Here is a 26,074-nt window from a genome sequence, read left to right on the forward strand (position 1 = left end):
ACAAGTAGTGCCCAAGAAGTCTGGAGTCACAACAATAAAGAATGAGCATGGAGAGCTCCTGACAACTAGAGTGCAGAATTCATGGAGGGTTTGCATTGACTATAGGCGTCTCAACCAAGCTACTCGCAAGGATCATTATCCCTTGCCATTTATTGATCAGATGCTCGATCGTCTGTCAGGTAAACCCCATTATTGCTTTTTAGATGGTTATACATGTTACTTTCAAATTCATATAGCTCCTGAAGATCAGGAAAAGACCACTTTTACATGTCCCTTTGGAACGTATGCATATAAAAGGATGCCTTTTGGCCTATGTAATGCACCTGCTACTTTCCAAAGATGCATGATGAGTATCTTTTCAGATCTTATTGAGAAATGTATAGAAGTATTTATGGATGATTTTAGCGTATATGATGATTCATTTGACTTCTGCTTGGATAGTTTAGCTAGAGTATTAGACAGATGTGTCAGTTCAAACCTTGTATTGAATTTTGAAAAGTGTCATTTTATGGTAAAACAAGGGATTGTTCTAGGACATGTTGTCTCTAAAACTGGTATTTCAGTAGATCCAGCAAAGGTAGATGTCATTTCTAGTTTACCTTACCCCTCCTCCGTGAGGGAAGTCCGTTCATTCCTAGGCCATGCAGGTTTTTACAGGAGATTCATTAAGGACTTCAGTAAGGTAGCATTACCTTTATCCAGACTGCTACAGAAAGATATTGAGTTCGAGTTCAGTGAGGACTGCATGAAAGCATTTGATAAGCTGAAAATCGCCCTGACTCAAGCTCCAATTGTGAGAGGACCGGACTGGAGCCAGCAATATGAAATTATGTGTGATACCTCCAACCATGCAGTAGGAGCGGCACTGGCTCAGCGCGAAGGTAAGGATCCCTTTGTAATTGCTTATGCATTTAAAACCTTAGATGCTGCTCAGTCTAATTACACTACTACTGAAAAAGAGCTTCTTGCTATTGTTTTTGCTCTGGATAAATTCCGAGCCTATTTACTTAGTACTAAGGTAGTAGTGTACTCGAACCATGCAGCTCTAAAATATTTATTAGCTAAAAAAGAGTCCAAACCAAGGTTGATACGTTGGATACTGTTGCTGCAAGAATTTGATTTAGAAATTAAGGATAGGAGAGGTAACTAGAATTTAGTGGCAGACCATTTGAGTCGCCTTGAGCACATTAAGGATGACTCTACTCCTATAAATGATGCTTTTCCATTTGATAGCTTGCATGCAGTATCTGAAGTAGTTCCTTGGTATGCACCTGTAGTTAATTATCTAGTTAGTCATACTTTCACTCCCAATTTTACTAAACATCAAAGGGACAAGCTGAAAAGTGAGTCTAAATATTATATATGGGATGACCCATATTTATGGAGGTGTGGTGCTGACTAGGTAATTAGGAGGTGTGTACCTCAATCAGAATTCCAGTCCATTTTAGAGGCATGCCACTCTTCTGAGAGTGGAGGACATTTTGGCCCTCAAAGAACAGCTAGAAAAATTTTAGACTGTGGATTCTGGTGGCCTACTCTTTTTAAAGATGCTGCTGAATTTTGTAAATCTTGTTCCCCATGCCAAAGATTTGGTAACATATCCAAGAGAGATGAGATGCCTCAACAGATTATGCTTTTCTGTGAAATTTTTGATGTTTGGGGCATTGACTTCATGGGTCCATTTCCAAACTCTAATGGTTACCTTTATATACTGTTAGCTGTAGATTACGTTTCTAAATGGGTGGAAGCAATTCCTACCCGTACTGATGACGCTAACACTGTTGTTTCCTTTGTTAGAAACCATATTATCTGTCACTTTGGATCACCACGAGCAATCGTGAGCGATCAAGGCACTCACTTTTGTAACAGGAGACTAACAGGATTACTGAAGAAGCATGGGATAGTTCACAAAGTAGCAACAGCTTATCATCTCCAGACCAATGGACAAGCAGAAATGTCTAACAGAGAAATTAAACGCATTCTGGAGAAAATAGTAAAGCCCCATAGGAAAGACTGGATTGCAAGGCTACAAGATGCACTCTGGGCATATAGAACAGCATACAAGAAACCCATTGGGATGAATCCCTTCCGCTTAGTATACGGAAAGGCTTGCCACCTTCCAGTAGAGGTGGAACACAAGGCTTTCTGGGCTGTAAGGGAATGCAATATAAATTTTGAAGAATCTGGTGCTGAAAGAAAGCTGCAACTAGCAGAATTGGAGAATCTTCGCCTAGAAGCATATGACAATTCCAGGCGATACAAAGAGAAGATGAAGACTGTCCATGACAAGCACATAAAAAGGAGAAAGTTCAGACCAGGGGAGTTGGTTCTTCTTTATAACTCCAGACTGAGGCTTATGCCAGGAAAACTAAGATCAAGATGGGAAGGTCCCTATAGAGTAGAAAAGGCAGAGCCATACGGAGTTTTTCACCTGCGTCATCCTTCTAGCTCCAAATTCATTAAGATCAATGGACATTGCCTGAAGCTTTATCATGGAGAGAAGATGAAGAATCACAAAGAGCTAGAGGTTTTCCTCTTGGAAGACCCACCAACAGAAGTAGAATGAGCCTGAAGACCGTCCAACTTAAGGACGTAAAAGCAAAGTGCTAGGTGGGAGACAACCCACCATGGTATGATTGTTTCGTTTCAATCTTAGTTTTATTTTACTTTATTCTATTTTTATTTTTGTTAATGACTCTTCTCATAACCTCTGCATATAGCTGTATACAGCCTGCATTTGCATTTACATTCTGCATATAAAAAAAATGCACACGACGCGCAAGCGTCACTGACGCGTCCGCGTCATTAGTGCATTAGAAACTAGGAAGAAAAGAAGCAGAGAGTCACGCGGAAGCGTGGCTGGAGGCATGCCTTAGGCACAACCATGCCCACGCGAATGCGTCGCTGACGTGTCAGCGTCATTTTGAAAAATAGCCTCTCACGCGTGCGCGTCGCCCATGTGCACGCGTGACCCTGCGAAATCGACGTAAAAAGGTGTATGGCAGAGAGTTATGGTGGAGTGGGGCTGAAATAGTGCTAGAAGCACAAGCCTTATCACGTGAACGCGTGCCCCACGCGTCCGCATCGTTTTTTAAAATATGGCCATTCACGCGATCGCGTCACTCAAGCGCACGCGTCACCCGAATTTTTGGCAAAATGCGTATAAAACAGAGAGTTGTGCGTACGCGAGGCTGCACTCGCGCCAATAGCACAAATCAGGTCACGCGTCCGTGTCACCTGAACTTATCACACACCACGCGATCGCGTGCTCCACGCGTCCACATCACATGCGACGCATAGCTTATCCAGATCAGCGCCTGATATCTTATCTTTTCTTCCCCAAATCCAAATCTTTTCTTTCCCTTCTTATTTCTTTCTTCTCTCTTCTTCCTTCTTTATTCTTTCTCACTCTTTACTTTCTCCCTCTCCCTTCCTTATTTTTTACATCCATTATCAAGGTTCTTTTCTTTCTTTCTTTACTTTTTTTACTTTTCCTTTATTATTTTTATTTATGTTTTCTTCTTCTTTTTCTTTTTACTTTCATTATCTATATTTTCTTTTTCTTTCTTTTTTTTTCATTTAATTGGCGTTAGAAATTTAATTGGGTGATTATTTTCTTTTATATTTTGCTTATGAGTTATTGTAGAATTGTTTGACAATTAATATTACTTCTTAAAGGGTTGCTTGCATGTTCACTTTAATACTTTCAATAACATATTCACCATGCATGCTATGTGTTTGTGAAAAAGCCCGTATGGCATTATGCATTATTTTTATATTACTCTATTCTACTACTCTAATGCCTGTTTTTTACAAAACCCCTTTTCATATTTTATTGATTAAATATAATTGTCAATACAAACAGATTGTTATTTTGAAAGAGTTGATAATCTAACTTGGACATTTAATGCTTGATCTATGCTACTCATGCCTTTGCCGGCATGCTAATAAACATCTTGTATTTAATAGCCATCACATGCACTTGCTATATTTCCATTGATGAACTTTTCACATGTAGTCATGACCATGTGTTAATGACATCCCTCTTTACCGTGCATTGATTATCACCTATACCATCCTCTTCCTTGCTCGAACCCTTAGCTTTACTTATTACTTTCTTTTTCCCTTTTCAGGATGGCCACCAAGAAAGGTAAAGAGAAAGCTACTCCCAAACCACAAGCAAGGAAAGGAACAAAAAGAACACTAGTGGCAGAGCCATCTTCAACAGCAATAAAGCCCTCAACAAAGCGAATCAAGAGAATCATCAAGGTCGATGAAAAAGAGAAAGCTTTTCCAGCAAAGGATACTGCGCGGTTCACTAACCACTACTGTGAGTAGATGTTCCCTATCCTGGCAGAGAGGAATTATAATAACGAATACCTTCTCGTCCTCCCGACCAACATTGTTGAATTTGTTGAGTTCCCACATTGAGCGAAGACAATGGAAATTCCTACGGAGACAGTCACGGCAGGTTAACCTTTTATGGGTAGTTGAATTCTACTCCAATTTTCACATGCCAACCATGTAGTCTGTCTATATCCGTCAGAAGCAAGTTCCCATAACAGAAGAGGCCATTTAACGAGCTTTAGATCTTCCCCCTACTCCAGAAGGATTGGACGCATTCCAAGAAGCCTCATTCAAACGCTAGACATACCAATTTGACTGGGACGTCGTTCTCAGAGTTATAGCACAACCTGGCAGCAGATGGATCTATGGATACCATCGATCTCGACCTAAGAGCATATTGGCTTCAGTACTCACCTTGGAGTCTCGAGTATGGGCACAGATCATGTCCCATTACGTCTTTCTGAGCACTCACGAGTCCTCCTTCACTGCAGACATGGTTGTTCTACTCTGGTGTATCCTTACAGACCAGCACCAAAATTTACCAAGACACATTCGGCATGCTATGTGACACGTACAGATTGCGGGCAACCTACCTTTTTCCGCCTTGGTTTCAGATCTAGTCTCAATAGCCGGAGTCTCCTACAGAGCTGGCGAAACCAAGGCCATGATTCCACGGGATGATCAAGTCGTCCCTAACGGGAAGTATATCAGACCTCCAGCAGCCACTACTAGCCGGCCTACAGACCTGGCCGAAGACATTCCTTCTCCTTTCACATCACAAGCACCTTCAACAAACCAACTGCTCCATTAGATACTTGAGAGATTAGACCGGCTTGACCAGAAAGGAAAACAAAGGGAGCACCGTAACAAGCGCCGATTTACATACCTCAAGGAGCTGCTTGTTGGTCACCACCCACCTAAAGAAGATCCAGACACCCCGGACTCCACTTTATTTACCAGCACGGGGAGCCATGATGGTCCCGATTGTGGAGATGCTGCTACCAGCCCCCCCCTTTGTTCCTGACTAATGGCACTGAGGATAGTACCGAGCTTTAAGTGTGGGGAGGTCGGTCAGTACCTGACTTCCGGAGGTAATTTCTCTTTCTTAGCACCAATAGAATAGGATATTTATTTAATTTTTCTTTTGTTTAGGATAGGATAAAATTGCATAGTGATAGGTTATTTGCATGTATGTTCTATTTGGTTAGAAAATAATAAGTTTCTTTATAAGACCCTATTTTTGAAAATTTCACTGATTTAAATCAAAACTTTTGTGTTAAACTTGTTTGGAAGTTGTAATTGGAACATAGTTAAAAGCTAGAACACACAACCTGTGAGACTTGAGCTTAATGACATGGTTACAATATTTAACCATAAAATTTTATTCTTGTGTGTTTGCTTCTCTATGATTGTGATCTATATTTTGTTACATCATATATGTCCAATATTTAATGTGTTATATGTATGCATATGATTGAGGCCATTATTTTATTAACTCACTTACCCCAAATAGCCTACCATTCCATTTACCTTTGTTAGCCAATTTGAGCCTTTTAATCCCAATTGTTCTATATTTTACCACATTACTAGCTTTAAGCAGAAAAATAAGCAATACCCCAAATTGAATCTTTGGTTAGCTTAAGATAGAAATTGTGTATCAATTAAGTATGGGAAACTGTGGGAACATTGGTTAATAAGGGAATGTGTCATGATAGAATGTTGGGAATTTGGGCACCTACTCATGTGAAACTAGAAAAATTATAAATCTATGTGCATTGATAAGCTATGTTTATTTTTACTTTTACTTCAAAAAAAATCCAAAAATATTCAAATAAATAAGTGATTAGATAAATGAATAAGGGGACAAAATTACCCCAAAGTTAAGTTCAGTTTAATGAAAAAAATCAATGCATATGTGATACAAGTTAAGAGAAAAGTTGATGCATGATTATGTAAAACAAAAGTGGGAAAATTTTGGGTAGCTAAAGATGATTTAAGAAGAAAATAGATTATGTATGTTAGGTGATAGCTTAGGATAATCAAGGATTCAATTTATAGCTCACTTAGCTATATATATACCCTCACCTTTACCTTGGCCCAATTACAACCTTGAAAAGACCTCATGATGTTTGTATTGGTACATTAAATACTTGTTGATTGGTTAGGTAAAGAACAAGGTTTAGAAAGCATGATTAGAGAAGAGTAGAGTGATTACCCTATATACTAGAGTAACTAGAGTGCATATACACCATCAGTGAGGGATCAATGCTTAATTCTATGTTCCCTGCTTTCATGAGCTGTCTTCCTATGAGTTTACTTATTTTTACTGTATAATTTGAATTAGTGGAATTTGATTTATTTTTGTCTTAAAAGAACTTATTTATTTTTAACTAAGTAGACAAAATCATTTTATCATATAGTTTCATTCATATACATAGGTACATTGCATTGCATGAGTCTTACTTTTCCCTACTCATTTGTCTTATCTCCTTAAGCTAAGCATGAGGACATGCTAATGTTTAAGTGTGGGGAGGTTGATAAACTACTATTTTATGGTTTATCTTGTGTTTAATTGAGTGGTTTCATCAAGTCATCACCCACTTATTCATACTAATTGCATGATTTTACATTTTCCTTCCTAGTTTTATTCTATGGTTGAAAACTTGCTTCCTAGAGATCTTTAGTTAGTATATTTTAATTCTCCTTTATACCATTCGATGCCGTGATCCGTGTGTTAAGTGTTTCAGGCTTTATAGGGCAGGAATGGCTTAGAGAATGGAGAGGAAGCTTGCAAAAATGGAAGGAACACAAGAAACTAAGGAGATGACCAGCGAACACCGACGCGCGCACATGGCTCACACGAGCGCGCGAAATGGAAAAATTGCAGCGATGCGTGCGCGTGCCTGACGCGTACGCGTGCCTGATGTGTACGCGTGGATTGGAGTCTGCACAAATGACGCGAACGCGTGACAAGGAAAATTGCTGAATGACGCGCACGCGTGACTGACGCGTACGCGTGACCTGCGCGATCTGCAGAAATAACAGAAAACACTGGGGGTGATTTCGGGCCGTGTTCTGACCCAGTTTTCGGCCCAAAAACACAGAATAAAGCCAGAAAACATGCAGAGACTCAACAGACAACACAATTTTAGATACATTATCATTAGGATAGTTTTAGGTTTTTAGATCTGGATTTAGAGAGGATTATTCTTCCTCTAGGTTCTCTTTACATTCCCAGTTTATTACTTTTGCTTTTGGATATTGAAGAGTCATTACCTCCGTTGAAGATACTATTCTAGTTTGTTTCCTTACTTACTCTTTTATTTATTCCATATTCTTAATTCTTGTTTAAAGTAGTAAGTGGATTATTTTCATGAATTGTTAATGCAAAGGATTACTTTTACTTTTAATCAATTTTGAATCCATATTTTATTTAAATTATCATGTCTTCTTCTTATATTTTTATGAGCATTATATTCATGTCAATGGAGTAGACTCCATACTTGACATGGGGGTTGATTAAAAGGAGACACTTGAGTTGGAAGGCTTAAGTACTGATTAAACTGGAAGTTGTTGGCTAGTTCTGTATTTACTAACACTAGACCTTCCCAAGGGAGAGGACTAGGATTTGCGAATAAGAGTTAGCTCAATCACATGACTTTCCTTTATTTAGTAAGGGTTAACTAAGTGAAAACAACAACTTTTTTAATACTACACTTAAGAGACCCCAACAAGGATAGAACTTTCAACTAATCATTCCCCCAGTCAAGGCTTTTTATCTAGAATATTAATAATCATTCTTAGTTTTTATTGCTTTAATTTACAATTATTTAATTACTCGTTATCCAAACTTAAACTCTCTTGGAAATTCCTAATTAATAAAATAGCATTCTTTCTCGCAACTCGTTGGGAGACGACCTGAGACTCATACTCCCAGTATTTTTATTCTAAATTTTTGTGACACTCTTCTAAATTGGTGAGGCAGATTTTAGTTGGTTAAGAGCTATACTCGCAACGCTGTCCTATTATATTATAATCTCTTAATTAGCCTAACTTCTGCCACGCACTAGTGAGTGTTGAGATTTTTGGTTCTTTGATGTTATAGGCTTGAACTAACTTGAGAAAATTATTGGGTTTCGCTTCATTGATGCTTGAGAAAGGTAAGAACTCCCAAACCCTCGTGAAATTTGTTATATAATGGAATTTATATTGAGTTAGTGATGGTTATTGGTATTAGATTGAGTTGTGGGTTATTTGTGGCTTGTTGATGGAATTGGAGGTGTTGGAAAGATGGAATTTGGGCTGTGGTAGCTGAGTCATCCTTTGTGTGGTGCACATTTTAGAAGCTTGGGTTTTGTGGAATGGTGGTTAATTGTGACATACCGAGCTAGGGAGAAATCGGTCAAGGTATGGTTTCATTTTTTCATAACTAAAATATAATGTGTAGTGAAAACTTAAGTTAGTTGACCCTAGGATAGGATGAATATGTGAATTGTTGTGATTAGTAAATAATGAGGACAATTGTCGAATTTGATGTATATGGATGTTGAATTGGCTGGTTGGATTCATTAGTTATTGTATGAGCATGAGATGTGGATTTTTTATTGAAATTAATGAATTATTGATAATGATCAACCACGATGATGATAGCTTGATTAATAATGAGTATGTTATATAGATTATGGTGCTGGTTAGTAATGTCGAAATTGTGGCTGAGGTTATGATGTTGTGATGTGTAATATTGTATTTGGAGGTTGGTAAATGATAATGGTTATGTTTATTGATATGTCATTTTGAACTTGAATTATTGGACTAATCACTTGGTGAAGATGGAGAGTTAGTATGTTGAGAGGTGTTGTGGTATAGTTGAGGTTGGATTGGAGTCCTTATGGTAAGATGTGGTAAGCTTTAAAACGGGGTTGGAACTGAAATATTTTGAAAATTGAGGTTTAGAAATCTTTGAGAATTTCGTAAAAAAATTGATTTTTGGCCAAACTTTGGCGAGCCATAACTTGGATTCTAGACCCTCGATTTCCCTCAAACATTTTTTATATGAAAATTGGGTCCGTGAGGTTTATGTCGTTCGAAAAATGGATGAAAAACGATTTCTAACGAAAACGTTATGCATGTTGGAAGTTTGGTGTGTAAAATAAAATTCTGCAACACTTAACAGCTTTTTGGCATTTGGGGAGGCTCGCGTACGCGAGGGTACACGCGACGCGGCCGTTTGGTTCAGCCAGACGTGCTCGCGCAAGCGGGAGTATGTCGCGTACCCGGGCAGCTGCACGCGACGCGAGCGAACCGTTCGGCCAAGGAGACTTGCGTACGCGATAAAAGGTCGCGTACGCGAGTTGTGAAAGATTCACTTCCACGTACGCGTGACATGGTTCGTGTACGCGGGGTCCTGTTTTTCAGCAAGTTTTATTTTGTGATTTTAAACATGATTTTGAACTTCTAAACCTCTATTTCTACTCCCTAAGACCCTAGATTCGAGTGTAATGACAGTGAAGAGGATTGAACTAGGAAGGTGAGATAACTTGGAAGTGAAGAAGGTTTGAGACATAATGAGTTAGGAAATGAGAAGTGCAGAAGGGTGATATGTATATGATGAATTTGGCCGTAATGAATGATTTATAATGAATTTGAAAATGAAATTACTTGAACTTTGACATGGCAAGGTTCGTGGTGGTTTATCGCTTGCCCAGTGTCGAAATGTATGTGGGGTTCGTGGTGGTGTATCACCCACATGTTTTTAAAAAGAGAATGTTATGTAGGGTTCGTGGTGGTGTACCACCCACATGTTTTTAAAAAAGAGAATGTTATGTGGGGTTCGTGGTGGTTTACCGCCCACATGTGTGTATTATTTTTCCAATTGAAGATCTTGCGAGGTTCGTGATGGTGTACCGCTCGCAATGGTGGGGTTCATGGTGGTGTACCGCCCGCCAAGTGGGGTTCGTGGTGGTGTAACACCCACCAGTTTTCAAGAGGACGATATCCGGGTTAGCTACCGGATGTGTCGGATTCTGGCAAAGTAACCGACACGTGAGCTCACGGCTAGTAGAAAAGGCGGGAGAAAGTTTTTAATTTGTCCTTAATACTAAAATTACCCCTTTCTTGAGTATATTTATCTTATACTTATCGACTAACAAAAAGCACACTACAATATTTTGGGTCTATGACCATGATATTTTTTGTCATAGTTTAGGATTTAGGGTTTAGGGTTTTAAGGTTACCATAGAGTACCTATGGTCACAGTTTTTTTAAAAAAGGGTGGCCTAAAAAGGTTTATGGTCATGGTTTTGGAGGGTGACCTAAAGGGTCTATGGTCATGGTTTTGGGAGTGACCAAAAAGGGGTCTATGATCGCGATTTTTCAAAAAAAAAGTGACTTAAAAGAATCTATGGTCACAGTTTTGGGGGTGACATAAACGTGTCTATGGTCACGATTTTGGGGACCTAAAAGGGTCTATGGTCACGATTTTTCAAAAATATGTGACCTAAAAGGTTCCATGGTCACGATTTTAGGGGTGGCCTAAAGGGGTCTATGGTCACGGTTTTACGGAGTGACCTAAAGGTATCTATGGTCACGGTTTTGAGAGGTGATCTAAAAAGGTCTATGGTCACAGTTTTACGAAAAGGTGACGTAAAAGGGTCTATGGTCACTGTTTTAGAGAGTGACATAAAGGTATCTATGGTCACGATTTTGAGGGAGGGGACCAAAATGATCTATGGTCACGGTTTTGGGACGTGGTCTAAGGTAGTCTATGGTCACGATTTTTCAATTTTTTTTTTTGAAAACTCCTCCCCAAATGGCATCGTTGCCTCCAATCCCCCCCCCCTTCAAAATTCCCCATTCCCTCGTTTTGCACTTAAGAAAAAAAAGAAGATACCCCTCTCTCTTAACCCCATTCTTCCTAACCCTAACCCATCGAGCCTAACCCTCTCTCCTAGTGACCCCATCTTCTCTCCCAGCTACGCACCCTCCTCCCCTCATCATGCATGGCACTACCCTTTTTTTTCTCAACCTTCGTTTTGTCTCTCACCAGTAACCGTCACCACTCACCAGCCTCAGAGTCACCACTCAATTGATGACGGTGATGACTGACAATTAACGATTGATGACTGATGACTAACAGTTCTACCCTGCTTCTCGGTGACGACTGATGCTTCTCTGCTCAGCCTGGTCATCTTCTTCTTCTCTATTAGCCCCGCCATCTCTTCTCTGCTCTCTTCTTTGGTCATTTTCTTCTTCTCTTCTCAGGTAAATAATTAATTAATGTTCTGATTATGGAATATGGATTTTTATTATCAAAACTTTTGATTAGGGTTATGGGTGTTGATTTTGATTATTAAAATTTCTGATTAGGAGGTGTTATTTTTTATTATTAGAACTTCTGAATATTAGAGGTGTTGATTATTGTTCTGTTTAGTATTTTTCTTATTTGTTACTTTTTTCTTACTTTTTTTATTAGTAATTTAGTATTATTGGAACTTCAAATTATTACTTGTTTTAGTTTTTTTATTTGTTCTTAATTTAGTTGATGTGTTTATTGTTTTTCCTGTTTTATTATAAGATTTTTGATTTGCTGAATTTACTGAATTGATGGATGATGGCTATTCTTTTATTATAAGCATAACTGAGTATAATTTAACACTATCTCTATTCTTGAATTGTTCAATTTATTTCTACTTGTTCAATTTATTCCTGAGTTGCTGCTTTGCTGGGTTTAAAGATTTTGTTAATAGTCGAATTGAATGATTCTATTGAAGACAGAACAATTCTGCTTATTCAATTATTTCTGAGTTGCTGTCTTGCTGGGTTTAGAAATTTTGTTAATACTGTCTTATTCTGCCTTTTTGATTTTGTTAATAGTTAAATTGAATGATTCTGCTAAAGATGAAACAATTTATTTGCTGATTCTGTTGAATTGTTCATTTTATTTGTTGATTTTTTTACTATATGTTCAATTTAGTTTGGATTCTTTACTTAATTTTTCTGTTGTTGAATGCTGAGTTTTCTGATTTATTTTTTATTGCTAATAGTTTTAATTCTTGTATAAGTCTGTTGTTTTCATTATTGCTGAGTAATTACTTAATTATTAGAAGTTAATGTGTAACAACTAATAACTAAACCTTTTATATCTTCATCACTATGTTTGGTAAAAATATTTCTAATTTCATTTCATTGCAGGCCTTTTGGTCTTCAATTGTGATGAAGAAATAATGGATAAATATAAAGCCACAATATATGATTTTAGTGAAGATGAAGTAGACACTAAAATATGCCCTGTTAAAGATTCAAGACATCATCCGTGTCATCATTATGAAAAAGATAATTCACTTATAAGAACACAATCCAAATTCCCAAGTCAAACAATACCAGGTATTACTTAATTGCTATGCAGTAATTCAGTTCTTTAAGAGATTTATGAAAAGAATGTTTTAAGAAAATAAAGAAATTATTTTTCTAACTATTTTTAGTTGCAGTTGTTTAATTATAAAATTTAGAATCTAATAAATATGTTATCTTCTTATGGTTTACATAATTTTAATTTGTTCTCACTTTTTGGTAGAAATTGAAAAAAAAAATACGTTCTTATTTAAAATCAAATTTGTTTAAGTGTAGAATTCATCATTCGTAATTTTATTTGATGCATATATAAGATCAAGTAGAAAGAAAAGGAACGAGAGAATCTACTCAGCAAAGTAGAAACAAAATGAATGCAATGTGTGTAGAGAAATAATAATAAAAAAATAATAAAAAATCTATTTGAAGGGAATATAATGTTGATGACAATATATATTATGGTAAGAGAAGAATGGAGGTTGTGACTTGTGACAACATTTTAGATTTCTTGTTATTTGAATTTGTTGAGAGTGTGATGGATGGAGTGCATAGAGAGTAGAGACTATAGTTTCTTAATCATTGAGTTTATGTGTGAAGTATAGGCCTTTACTCATGTGCATGTAGATATAATGTGTGTTTGTGAATATTAAAAAGTAAAGTGAGGATATATGTGTTTGTGAATATTAAAGGATAAAGTGAAATATGATGTACGGACAAATAGTAAATGGTCACCTAATTAAGATAGAAAATAACATTTATAAATTAGAGAAAAAATTTAAAATTTATTCTACCTCAAATAACAAATAGTCATCTAATTAAGATAGAAAATAATATTTATAAACTATGATGTACGAACTCTAATATTGACATAAGACACATAAATACACAAATTTTAAATTTTTATAAGACACGAAGACACGATACATTTATAAAATATAAAGTATTTTTTAGATAATTATAATGATATTATATTGATATTAAAATATAAATTAAATTTTTAAGTATTTTTAATATTTTTAAATTCATTTTAAGAATATATATTAAAAATAAGGTTAGAGAATACATATTAAAAATAAGGTTAGACATATTGATATGTGATAATATTTAAATATATGCAAAGATGTTAGAGAAAAAAAAATTATTTTTTAAAATATGTTTGATTTTGTAAACCCCGGTTAAATTAGTAGATAATTAGTTAATAAATTATTTTTTAATAAGGAGGATTAGAAATGCGAATATTATATCAAAATAGGGTAGAGCTCATCGAAACGAGAATTTTGACACTAATTTTGAAGAAAACGGTCCAAAAATGGACCGAAAGGACCGAACCGGTTGAACCGGACCCGAACCGGGCTATCGGTCCAACCGGACCAGCCCATTAAAAAGAGCCACGGGCTCTTTTTCCCTCATTTCCTCAAGGACGCAGCTGAGCTCCAGGGAGAGGAAAGGAACGCCGAACCTTTACGGCAAAGTTCCAAATCCCGTAATTCCTTCGTTCGAGCTCCGATCGCCGCACCGTTTGCGGCCACGCGTTCACCGCGTCGAGCTCTACATTTCTACCGGAACAATTTCATAGGTAACTTGCTATTTCACTCTCAGCTTCATCTTCCCCCAATTTTCGAATTTTAAGTGGGAATATTGAATTTCTTTGATTTCTGATGTTTTAGGATCCAATTAGCTTGAGAGAAACGTTCACTCTTGCTTATGTGAAGCTTGGGTAAGGTGAGGATACGATAATTCTATTTTAATTTCATTAAATTTGAGCTTTGAGTATTAAATTGGGTATATATGTATTAAGAATGTGTATTAGGTTGAAAATAAATAATTGGAGCTTGAAATTGTGAAAACTTAGGCTAGATGACCATTGGATAAGTTGGAATGCAGGTGTATGTTTAATGTTTAGTAATTTATCGATGAATATATTTGGTTGAAGTTTATTGGATAATTAGTTTTTAATTTTGGATGGTGAATGTTGTTATGTTAATTTGGAGAGAATTATGGTTGAATGTTATTGTTGATTAACTAATGATTTGGTGAATTATTGATTTGAGGTATAACTATTGTGGAGGTTGTTGTGATAATGAGGTATTTTGTGTTAAAAGCCTAGGATTTGTGAACTATGATCCTTAGTTGAATTTTGGTTGTTGGATTTGAATATTGTATGAGTTTAATTGTTGATTTGAAGTAGATTTATTGTGGTGATTGTTATGATGATGAGGAAGGGTATGTTGAATTGAAAAGAAAGCAGGTTTGGACCCGAAAAGGGTGGCAAAGTCCGAGTTTTAGAGGAGATGCTGCCGAAATTTTATAAAAAATTAGAGATTTTATTTAGATGATTATTTAAAAGAGATTTAGATTTAAAGGTTATATGGTTTGATTTTGGGTTATTAAGATAGTGAGTATGTTTTAAGTTTGAAGTTTGATTCTTAGAAAAGAATGAATTATGTTTTGAATTGAAACTATTGATGGATGGAATGGAAGGTGATATAATGAAGGATAAGGATTGAATATGTTTAATGTATGATGATGAATGAGATGCAATTGGGAATGATGTGGATGTTGATGAATTATAATTGAATTATTTATATGGCTTATGAATTTGAATAATCTGAGATACGAGATTCCCTGGATTAAGTGCCGTGGCTTGCCACCACGTGTACCAGGTTGAAAACTCGATACTCTGTTGACCCTACGACGTAAGTGTGACCGGGCACTACATAAATTCCCGGGAATGTTACCCCCATTGAGCAATATTGATTATTTGAGAAAAATCTATGCATAGACTCTTGGGGATGCACGTCGGGGGACAGTCTAAGGACAATTCAGACTTGTCGGGTTGGCTGGATAACCGACAGATGAGCCTCATCAGCCATAGGACAGGCATGCATCATATGCATATTACTTGAATTACTTGCTTGTGCTCTAATTGGGTGTGCCTATCTGTATTTGCCATGCTAAATGTGTATTTGTTACCTGCAGTAGTTGTAACTTTCTTGTGTTTGCCTTTATCTGTTTATTTGTCTGTGAAAATGCATGATGGAATTGGAGGTATGGAGGAATGGCAGTATAGGACTTAGATTTAAGGTTAAGTTAAGTTAGGATTAAATATTTCTAGGAAACCACCTTTTATGGCTTCTGTTTAATACTTTAAGCTCTACAATCTGAGTGTCGGCGTTCTAGGATTGCCTCTGGCATTCCCAGAACCTTATATATTATGTGTGTGGCACCTTTACCATACTGAGAACCTCCGGTTCTCATTCCATACTATGTTGTTAATTTTCAGATGCAGGTCGAGAGGCATCTCGTTAGGCGTCTGGACTCTTGAAGCGGAGTGGTTACTGGGATATTTTGTTATGCTATGATGTATATATATGTACTTAGTTTTCTCTCCGCATGACTTATTCTTTTTGATCCTCTTAGAGGTTTATGGAGAGGCAGGATTGTGTATATGTACTTTTGGGTTTTGGATATGTATGTATATATATGTGTAAATATTCTCCGGCCAGTCTTGACTTCGCAGGCTGAGTTAGGAGCTTGATATTTTGTATCTTTGGCACTCTATTCCTACTTCTGTTATCTTATGTTTGACAGTTACAGTTTTCTTAGCATGCAAGTTAACTCGTTCCTTGAGCGTTGCGCTTTTATCTCGCGATTTTTATTTTCCCTATCCTTCAAGGCTCCTAGCATATTATAACTCTTCTGCTATTATATGTACTTATTTTATTTTAGAGGTCGTAATACCACATCACCTTTGTTTTACGACTTAAGCGTAAAGCTTTGTGTGGTAGGGTGTTACATTAATGGTATCAGAGCAGTTCGTTCCTATAGAGCCTGAAAGACGGACTGATTGTGCTTCTGTGCATTCTCTGTATATGTGTTTATGTGCTATTAGGATATCTGATTGATATATATGGCATAAACGTTTGTGAGCATGCATTTGGAACTTAAAGCATTAGACCTGCGATATTGAGACTGATCAACTTAATATCACTTGTTTGGTGTGTATAGGGACCAGATGTCGACTCGCGGACGCAGTCGCGGGCGAGGTAGAGGTAGGACAGGCACCGTTACTCCTGTACCCACAGGGACTGATCCAGTAGACTTTATGGCTGCCTTGGGAAATATGGCTGCAGCTATGCAGGCAACAGCTGAGGCACTGGGTAATCAGATAAATCAGGGTAATCATGGGAACAATAATGATGGAGACAGTCCTATGACACTTGCTACATTTCTGAAAGTTCGCCCTCCGACTTTTAGGGGAACCTCAAATCCAACTGATGCAGATAATTGGATTCAGGCTATGGAAAGGGCGTTACAGGCACAACAGGTTCCTGAAGAGCAATGGGTTGAATTTGGGACTTATCAGTTGCAAGGTGAAGCTCAGTATTGGTGGCAGGGAACACGACGTATCCTGCAGCCTGATGGTGCTGCGATTCCTTGGGAGGTTTTCCGGACAGAGTTCTATAAGAAATACTTTCCTAATTCAGCTAGAAATGCCAAGGAACTTGAATTAATGCAGTTAAAGCAGGGACAAATGACTGTTGCTGAGTATACCAGCAAATTTGAGGAGTTATGTCGCTTTTCTCGTATCTGTCAAGGTGCGCCTGAAGATTTTGCTGAATGGAAGTGTATTAAATATGAGGGAGGTCTTCGGAGCGATATTCTGAGCTTCGTTGCCCCAATGGAGATCAGGGTATTTTCTGAATTGGTGAATAAGAGTAGGGTGGCTGAGGATTGTGTGAGGAAGGCGGCAGCAGAGAAAGGGAGTTTGAGGATGCCTTTTCAGAGGCCTTCAGGGAGGAACTTTGCTCCGAGAGGTAGGAATTTCAAACGTGGAGGTTTTGTTTCACAGCAGACTCAGGGTCAAGGTAATTACAGAAGGCCGAATACCAATGCTAGTCATGGAAAAAGGTTTGGGAAGCAGCCACAGCAAGATCTAAATTGTCAGAAGTGCGGAAAGTATCATCCTGGAGTTCCGTGCAGACTAGGACTTGGAGTGTGCTATTCCTGTGGACAGCCCGGGCATATAGCCAGTAATTGCCCTGAGAAGAAGAAGTATGAGACTGGTAGGGTGCAGCAGCCGGGGAGAGTATACACCACTTCTACCATTGGTGCTGAGGGATCTGAGACACTGATTAGAGGTAATTGTGAAATGGCTGGTAAAATCTTAAATGCTTTATTTGATTCAGGAGCAAGTCATTCATTTATTGCATTTGAAAAGGCCCATGAATTAGGATTGAGAATGGTGGTTCTAGGTTATGATTTGAAAGTATATAATGCTACTCATGAAGCTATGGTGACTAGGATAGAATGTCCACAAGTTCCTTTTCGAGTGCAACAGCGTGAATTTGTGCATGATTTGATTTGTTTGCCTATGACTGGTCTTGATCTCATTTTGGGATTGGATTGGTTATCCAAGAATCATGTTTTGCTTGATTGTTCTGAGAAGTCAGTACAGTTTATGCCAGAAGGGTCAGAAGCACCGGTTATGGTGAATAGTTACTATTTGAACTCTATGATAGTAAACTGTTCTGGAACCGAATGTCAGGGTATTATGTTATTAACTGCGGGAGTATCAGGTGATGATCAGAGTTTAGAGCAAATTCCGGTTGTATGTGAATTTCCAGATGTATTTCCGGATGATATTAATGAATTCCCACCTAACCGAGAGGTTGAATTTGCAATTGAGTTGGTACCTGGATCCGGTCCAATTTCAATTACTCCTTATAGGATGTCGCCTTTAGAAATGGCTGAACTGAAAGCTCAGCTGGAAGATCTGTTGGGTAAGCATTTTATCCGACCAAGTGTTTCTCCGTGGGGAGCGCCAGTGTTACTGGTAAAGAAGAAGGATGGGAGTATGCGGCTGTGTGTCGATTATCGGCAATTGAATAAGATCACTGTGAAGAATAAATATCCGTTGCCTAGAATCGATGATCTAATGGATCAGTTACAGGGTGCCGGTGTATTTTCTAAGATTGATTTGCGATCCGGATATCATCAGATAAGGGTTAGAGACGAGGATATTCCGAAAACTGCTTTCAGAACCCGTTATGGTCATTATGAGTATACAGTGATGTCTTTCGGGTTAACTAATGCCCCGGTAGTATTTATGGATTATATGAACAGGATTTTTCGACCGTATCTGGACAAGTTTGTTATTGTCTTCATTGATGACATTCTTGTTTATTCTAAGACTGAAGAGGAACATGCTGATCATTTGCGAACTGTGCTGCAAATTCTGAGAGACAGGAAGTTATATGCTAAGCTATCTAAATGTGAGTTCTGGAAGAGTGAAGTGAAGTTTCTCGGCCACGTGGTGAGTAAGCAGGGGATAGCTGTGGATCCTGCTAAGGTGGAAGCAGTGATGAATTGGGAGCGACCAACTTCAGTGACAGAGATCAGGAGTTTCTTAGGTTTGGCAGGGTATTATCGCAGATTCATTAAGGGATTTTCACAGCTCGCCTTACCTTTAACTAAGTTGACTAGGAAGGATACACCTTTTATCTGGACTTCGGAATGTGAAGAGAGTTTCCAGGCATTGAAGCACAGGTTGACTACTGCACCTGTATTGGTATTACCTGAACCAAGTGAATCGTTTGAAGTGTATTGTGATGCATCTCTGAAAGGGTTGGGGTGTGTTTTGATGCAGCACCAGAATGTTGTAGCATACGCCTCACGGCAGTTAAGGCCGCATGAGATGAACTACCCGACACATGATTTAGAACTTGCTGCTGTTGTGTTTGCTTTAAAGATTTGGAGGCACTACCTCTATGGCGTTAAGTTTCATGTTTTCTCAGACCATAAGAGTTTGAAGTATCTTTTTGAGCAGAAAGAGTTGAATATGCGTCAGAGGAGGTGGATGGAGCTTCTGAAAGATTATGATTTTGAATTGAATTATCATCCAGGAAAAGCGAACGTTGTGGCGGACGCTTTGAGTCGGAAGTCTTTATATGCAGCTTGGATGATGCTACGGGAGGAAGAGTTACTAAAGGCATTTCAAGGTTTGAATTTGGGAGTTAGAGAAGAATTTGGAATTTTGTGTTTGAGTCAGTTACAGATTTCAAGTGATTTTAAATCAGAACTTCTGAAGGCTCATCAAGATAGTGAAGCGTTACGTAAGGTATTACCAGCAGTTGAACAGGGAAAACAGTGGAGAATGTCAAAAGGTCAGGATGGTTTATGGAGGTTCAAGAACCGGATTATTGTGCCTGATGTTGGAGACCTACGACAAAGTATCTTGAAGGAAGCTCACAAGAGCGGGTTTTCAATTCACCCAGGGAGCACTAAAATGTATCAGGATCTGAAAGCGATGTTCTGGTGGCCAGGTATGAAGAATGATGTGGCATTGCATGTATCTAAATGTTTAACGTGTCAGAAGGTTAAGATTGAGCATCAGAGACCATCAGGGACCCTTCAGCCTTTGGAGATTCCACAATGGAAATGGGAGAGTATCGCAATGGATTTTGTGATAGGTTTGCCTAGAACCCGATCTGGTTGTGACGCTATTTGGGTGGTTGTGGATCGACTGACAAAATCAGCTCACTTTCTTCCTATCCGAATAAGTTGCACAATGGAGGAATTGGCTCGAATGTATATCAAAGAGATTGTCAGGTTGCATGGTGTGCCTTCTACTATCATATCTGACAGAGATCCTCGTTTCACATCAAGGTTCTGGGGAGCTTTTCAGCGTGCATTTGGGACTCAGTTAAGCTTGAGTACTGCGTATCACCCTCAGACAGATGGTCAGTCAGAAAGAACTATTCAGACCTTGGAAGATATGCTAAGAGCTTGTGTTTTGGACCAACCGGCGAGCTGGGACCGGTATATGCCATTAGTAGAGTTTGCTTATAATAATAGCTATCATGCGAGCATCGGAATGGCTCCATATGAGGCTCTGTATGGCAGGAAATGTCAATCTCCATTGTGTTGGTATGAAACTGGAGAAAGGAGTTTATTAGGGCCTGAGATGATAGCCGAAACGACTGAGCAGATAAAGAAGATTCGTAGTCGAATGCTTATAGCCCAAAGCCGCCAAAAGAGCTATGCTGACCAGAGGCGAAAGCCTTTGGAGTTCGAAGAAGGAGAACATGTCTTTTTGAAAGTTACACCAACCACTGGAGTGGGAAGAGCTATTAAGACCAAGAAACTGAATCCCCGTTATATTGGACCGTTTGAGATTCTGAAAAGAATTGGACCAGTGGCTTATAGAATTGCCTTACCGCCATACCTTTCGAATTTGCACGATGTATTTCATGTATCACAGCTTCGGAAGTATACTCCTGATGCAAGTCATGTTCTAGAACCAGAACCAATTCAAGTGAGAGAAGATCTAACACTCCCAGTAATTCCGGTGAGGATTGATGACACCAGTGTTAAACGATTACGAGGAAGGGAAGTATCATTGGTAAAAGTAGCTTGGAGACGAGCTGGTATCGAGGAACATACCTGGGAACTCGAATCAGATATGCGAAAGGACTATCCACATCTCTTTTCAGGTAACTATATTTGAATTTTGAGGGCAAAATTCTTTATTAGGTGGGTAGAATGTAAACCCCGGTTAAATTAGTAGATAATTAGTTAATAAATTATTTTTTAATAAGGAGGATTAGAAATGCGAATATTATATCAAAATAGGGTAGAGCTCATCGAAACGAGAATTTTGACACTAATTTTGAAGAAAACGGTCCAAAAATGGACCGAAAGGACCGAACCGGTTGAACCGGACCCGAACCGGGCTATCGGTCCAACCGGACCAGCCCATTAAAAAGAGCCACGGGCTCTTTTTCCCTCATTTCCTCAAGGACGCAGCTGAGCTCCAGGGAGAGGAAAGGAACGCCGAACCTTTACGGCAAAGTTCCAAATCCCGTAATTCCTCCGTTCGAGCTCCGATCGCCGCACCGTTTGCGGCCACGCGTTCACCGCGTCGAGCTCTACATTTCTACCGGAACAATTTCATAGGTAACTTGCTATTTCACTCTCAGCTTCATCTTCCCCCAATTTTCGAATTTTAAGTGGGAATATTGAATTTCTTTGATTTCTGATGTTTTAGGATCCAATTAGCTTGAGAGAAACGTTCACTCTTGCTTATGTGAAGCTTGGGTAAGGTGAGGATACGATAATTCTATTTTAATTTCATTAAATTTGAGCTTTGAGTATTAAATTGGGTATATATGTATTATGAATGTGTATTAGGTTGAAAATAAATAATTGGAGCTTGAAATTGTGAAAACTTAGGCTAGATGACCATTGGATAAGTTGGAATGCAGGTGTATGTTTAATGTTTAGTAATTTATCGATGAATATATTTGGTTGAAGTTTATTGGATAATTAGTTTTTAATTTTGGATGGTGAATGTTGTTATGTTAATTTGGAGAGAATTATGGTTGAATGTTATTGTTGATTAACTAATGATTTGGTGAATTATTGATTTGAGGTATAACTATTGTGGAGGTTGTTGTGATAATGAGGTATTTTGTGTTAAAAGCCTAGGATTTGTGAACTATGATCCTTAGTTGAATTTTGGTTGTTGGATTTGAATATTGTATGAGTTTAATTGTTGATTTGAAGTAGATTTATTGTGGTGATTGTTATGATGATGAGGAAGGGTATGTTGAATTGAAAAGAAAGCAGGTTTGGACCCGAAAAGGGTGGCAAAGTCCGAGTTTTAGAGGAGATGCTGCCGAAATTTTATAAAAAATTAGAGATTTTATTTAGATGATTATTTAAAAGAGATTTAGATTTAAAGGTTATATGGTTTGATTTTGGGTTATTAAGATAGTGAGTATGTTTTAAGTTTGAAGTTTGATTCTTAGAAAAGAATGAATTATGTTTTGAATTGAAACTATTGATGGATGGAATGGAAGGTGATATAATGAAGGATAAGGATTGAATATGTTTAATGTATGATGATGAATGAGATGCAATTGGGAATGATGTGGATGTTGATGAATTATAATTGAATTATTTATATGGCTTATGAATTTGAATAATCTGAGATACGAGATTCCCTGGATTAAGTGCCGTGGCTTGCCACCATGTGTACCAGGTTGAAAACTCGATACTCTGTTGACCCTACGACGTAAGTGTGACCGGGCACTACATAAATTCCCGGGAATGTTACCCCCATTGAGCAATATTGATTATTTGAGAAAAATCTATGCATAGACTCTTGGGGATGCACGTCGGGGGACAGTCTAAGGACAATTCAGACTTGTCGGGTTGGCTGGATAACCGACAGATGAGCCTCATCAGCCATAGGACAGGCATGCATCATATGCATATTACTTGAATTACTTGCTTGTGCTCTAATTGGGTGTGCCTATCTGTATTTGCCATGCTAAATGTGTATTTGTTACCTGCAGTAGTTGTAACTTTCTTGTGTTTGCCTTTATCTGTTTATTTGTCTGTGAAAATGCATGATGGAATTGGAGGTATGGAGGAATGGCAGTATAGGACTTAGATTTAAGGTTAAGTTAAGTTAGGATTAAATATTTCTAGGAAACCACCTTTTATGGCTTCTGTTTAATACTTTAAGCTCTACAATCTGAGTGTCGGCGTTCTAGGATTGCCTCTGGCATTCCCAGAACCTTATATATTATGTGTGTGGCACCTTTACCATACTGAGAACCTCCGGTTCTCATTCCATACTATGTTGTTAATTTTCAGATGCAGGTCGAGAGGCATCTCGTTAGGCGTCTGGACTCTTGAAGCGGAGTGGTTACTGGGATATTTTGTTATGCTATGATGTATATATATGTACTTAGTTTTCTCTCCGCATGACTTATTCTTTTTGATCCTCTTAGAGGTTTATGGAGAGGCAGGATTGTGTATATGTACTTTTGGGTTTTGGATATGTATGTATATATATGTGTAAATATTCTCCGGCCAGTCTTGACTTCGCAGGCTGAGTTAGGAGCTTGATATTTTGTATCTTTGGCACTCTATTCCTACTTCTGTTATCTTATGTTTGACAGTTACAGTTTTCTTAGCATGCAAGTTAACTCGTTCCTTGAGCGTTGCGCTTTTATCTCGCGATTTTTATTTTCCCTATCCTTCAAGGCTCCTAGCATATTATAACTCTTCTGCTATTATATGTACTTATTTTATTTTAGAGGTCGTAATACCACATCACCTTTGTTTTACGACTTAAGCGTAAAGCTTTGTGTGGTAGGGTGTTACAGATTTAGCATTTGTAAAAACTCTTCAAATTTTTTGAACATTTCAATTTTTAGTTTGACTATTTTTTTTCTCGTTTGAATGAAGATGTAATTTCACAATCTTAAATGCACATTTAGCTTAAGCTAAAAGTTTTAGCTCATACATTCACATTTTATTTTATTACCAATCCTATACTTTATTCTCTCCCTTGGATAGAAGTAAAAGGAACAATTCATCCTAACAATTATTAATCTCACTAGACGAATAAATTAAATAAAAAAACTAATTATAAAGTAACAATAAAGTTATAAATAATAAAAAATTATAATCTAAAATAATATTAAATAAAAGAATATTAAAAATATTACAAAAAGTATAAATTTTATTCTTTTTGTTTGATTTTGTAAAATTTATCCTTATAATTTTTGTATATTATCTTTTATTATAATTCTTTTATAATATGAATGATTGATTTTATTAAAAAAAATAAATTAAATAAAAAATTAAATATAAATAATAATAAAATCTGGTTATTTGATTCAGGGACGGAGTTATATTGTAGGAAAGGGGGAAAATGGTCTTCTTTAATTTTAATTTTTTTATATATAAATTATATGTAAATTTTAGTTTAGCTCTTTTTAAAATTTTATTTTAATCTTATTTTATTGTGTAAATATTTTTGGTCCTCTCTAATATTTTATCTAACTCTGTCTCTGATCTTATTACTCTAACTGTAGATATACTCAATTAAATAATGTCATAAATTAGTTCAAGATCTTGAGTTGGGTCTATAATTTCATAATTATGGTTCTTGTTTATTATGTTTATTGTTATTATCTTTCGTTGATTCCATTAAGTTGGTAAATTAAACACAAATTAATCATAAATAATAATAATAAAAAATTATAAAATACTAAAAAAATATTAAAAGTATTAAAAAAATACTACATTAAAAATATATTAAAAAATATTTAAAATATTAAATATATTTAAAAAAATAATATTATAATATCATATTTTTTTAATAATTGTCTATCTAAAATTAATTTTAATAAATATTATCTAAATAATATTCATTCTATTAAAATTAATTTTATATAGAGTTAGTCAAATATAAATTGTTAAAAATTCACTTTTATTTAGCTACTTAGATAAAGATGTCAAAAACATCTTTTTTTTAAAATATTTTTTGAAAATTAAAATTTAACACATATAATCAATGAAATTGTATTATTTTTATTAAAATTAGACTGGATAAATCAATTTAGCAAAAAAATTAATAAATTAAATTTTTAAATCGATATAAATTAATATTTTTTATAAAAAATTACTACAATATCCTATTATAAAACACAACTAAAATATATATATATATATATATTTATATTGAAAACTTTAAATTCTAACCCTATAACGATAGAAAAGAAAAGGGTTAGAATTTAGAATTCTTAAAATTAATATATATTATAAGAGTATTTTAGTCATTTTATATAAAATAGGAATATTATAATTATTTTTTATAAAAAATAATATTAATTTAAACGAATTCAAAATTTAATTTACTATTTTTCGGTCAAATTAATTTGTCTGACCTAATTTTAACAAAAATAATATAATTTAAGTGATTATATGTGTTAACTTTTAATTATTAAAAAATATCTTAAAAAAAAAAAAAAGACGTTTTTTGGTCTTTATGAAAGCATCCCCATTAAGATCCTATTGGATGCTGAAGACAATATGTGACCGGAAAAGCTCTGCATACAAGCCCTAATGGCTTGTATGCCATACAAGTTCATTAAACAATAAGAACAAAATACGCGCTGCTTCAGGTACGTTGATTACACGCGCTATATAACATCGCGCGTATATCTAACTACCAGATTTAAAATATTTCTTTCCTTTTTCGTTTTCGTTATTTTGAGATTTCGTTCTTCTTCTTCTCCCGCGTTTACCCTCCTTCTTCTCCATTGTTCTTTTCTTCTCCTTTTCTCACTAGCATCTTCTTCGTTTAGGTTACCTTTGTCTCTCTCTGCAACTCCATCTTCGTTTTCTATTTTTGATTTGTTGTTTTTCGAAATCAAAGTTTGATCTCGTTTTGAAGATAATGGATCATTCAACCTCAGATTGTCATCTGAATGCAGGCGAAGTGGATTATGAGTCAGAATCTAACGAAGTCCCTGAGGTTTGATTTACATAGGATTAGTATGAAATTTCTTTCAGTAAT

General features: G+C 36.6%; 1 protein-coding gene across 1 annotated transcript; it reads left to right on the forward strand.

Moving 5' to 3' along the window:
* The first annotated feature begins 16,708 nt into the window (after window positions 1-16,708).
* Window positions 16,709-23,683, forward strand: LOC148574989 (uncharacterized). The gene is made up of 2 exons (XM_088506283.1): window positions 16,709-17,834; window positions 23,359-23,683. The coding sequence occupies exons 1-2, from the start codon at window positions 16,709-16,711 to the stop codon at window positions 23,382-23,384; spliced, it is 1,152 nt and encodes a 383-aa protein (XP_088362409.1). The 3' UTR covers window positions 23,385-23,683.
* The last annotated feature ends 2,391 nt before the right edge of the window (window positions 23,684-26,074 follow it).

This window comes from Arachis ipaensis, chromosome B2 (genome assembly GCF_059453495.1).
Source record: "Arachis ipaensis isolate K30076 ecotype BB chromosome B2, ASM5945349v1, whole genome shotgun sequence".
Taxonomy (NCBI): Eukaryota; Viridiplantae; Streptophyta; class Magnoliopsida; order Fabales; family Fabaceae; genus Arachis; species Arachis ipaensis.

What these genes read in the sequence shown, in the direction of transcription:
- LOC148574989 (XM_088506283.1), top strand. Translation starts at nt 16,709, where the DNA reads ATGTCGACTCGCGGACGCAGTCGCGGGCGAGGTAGAGGTAGGACAGGC. An exon ending in ATCTGAGACACTGATTAGAG is followed by an intron (nt 17,835 to 23,358) that starts GTAATTGTGAAA and finishes GTTAATTTTCAG; the next exon opens with ATGCAGGTCGAGAGGCATCT.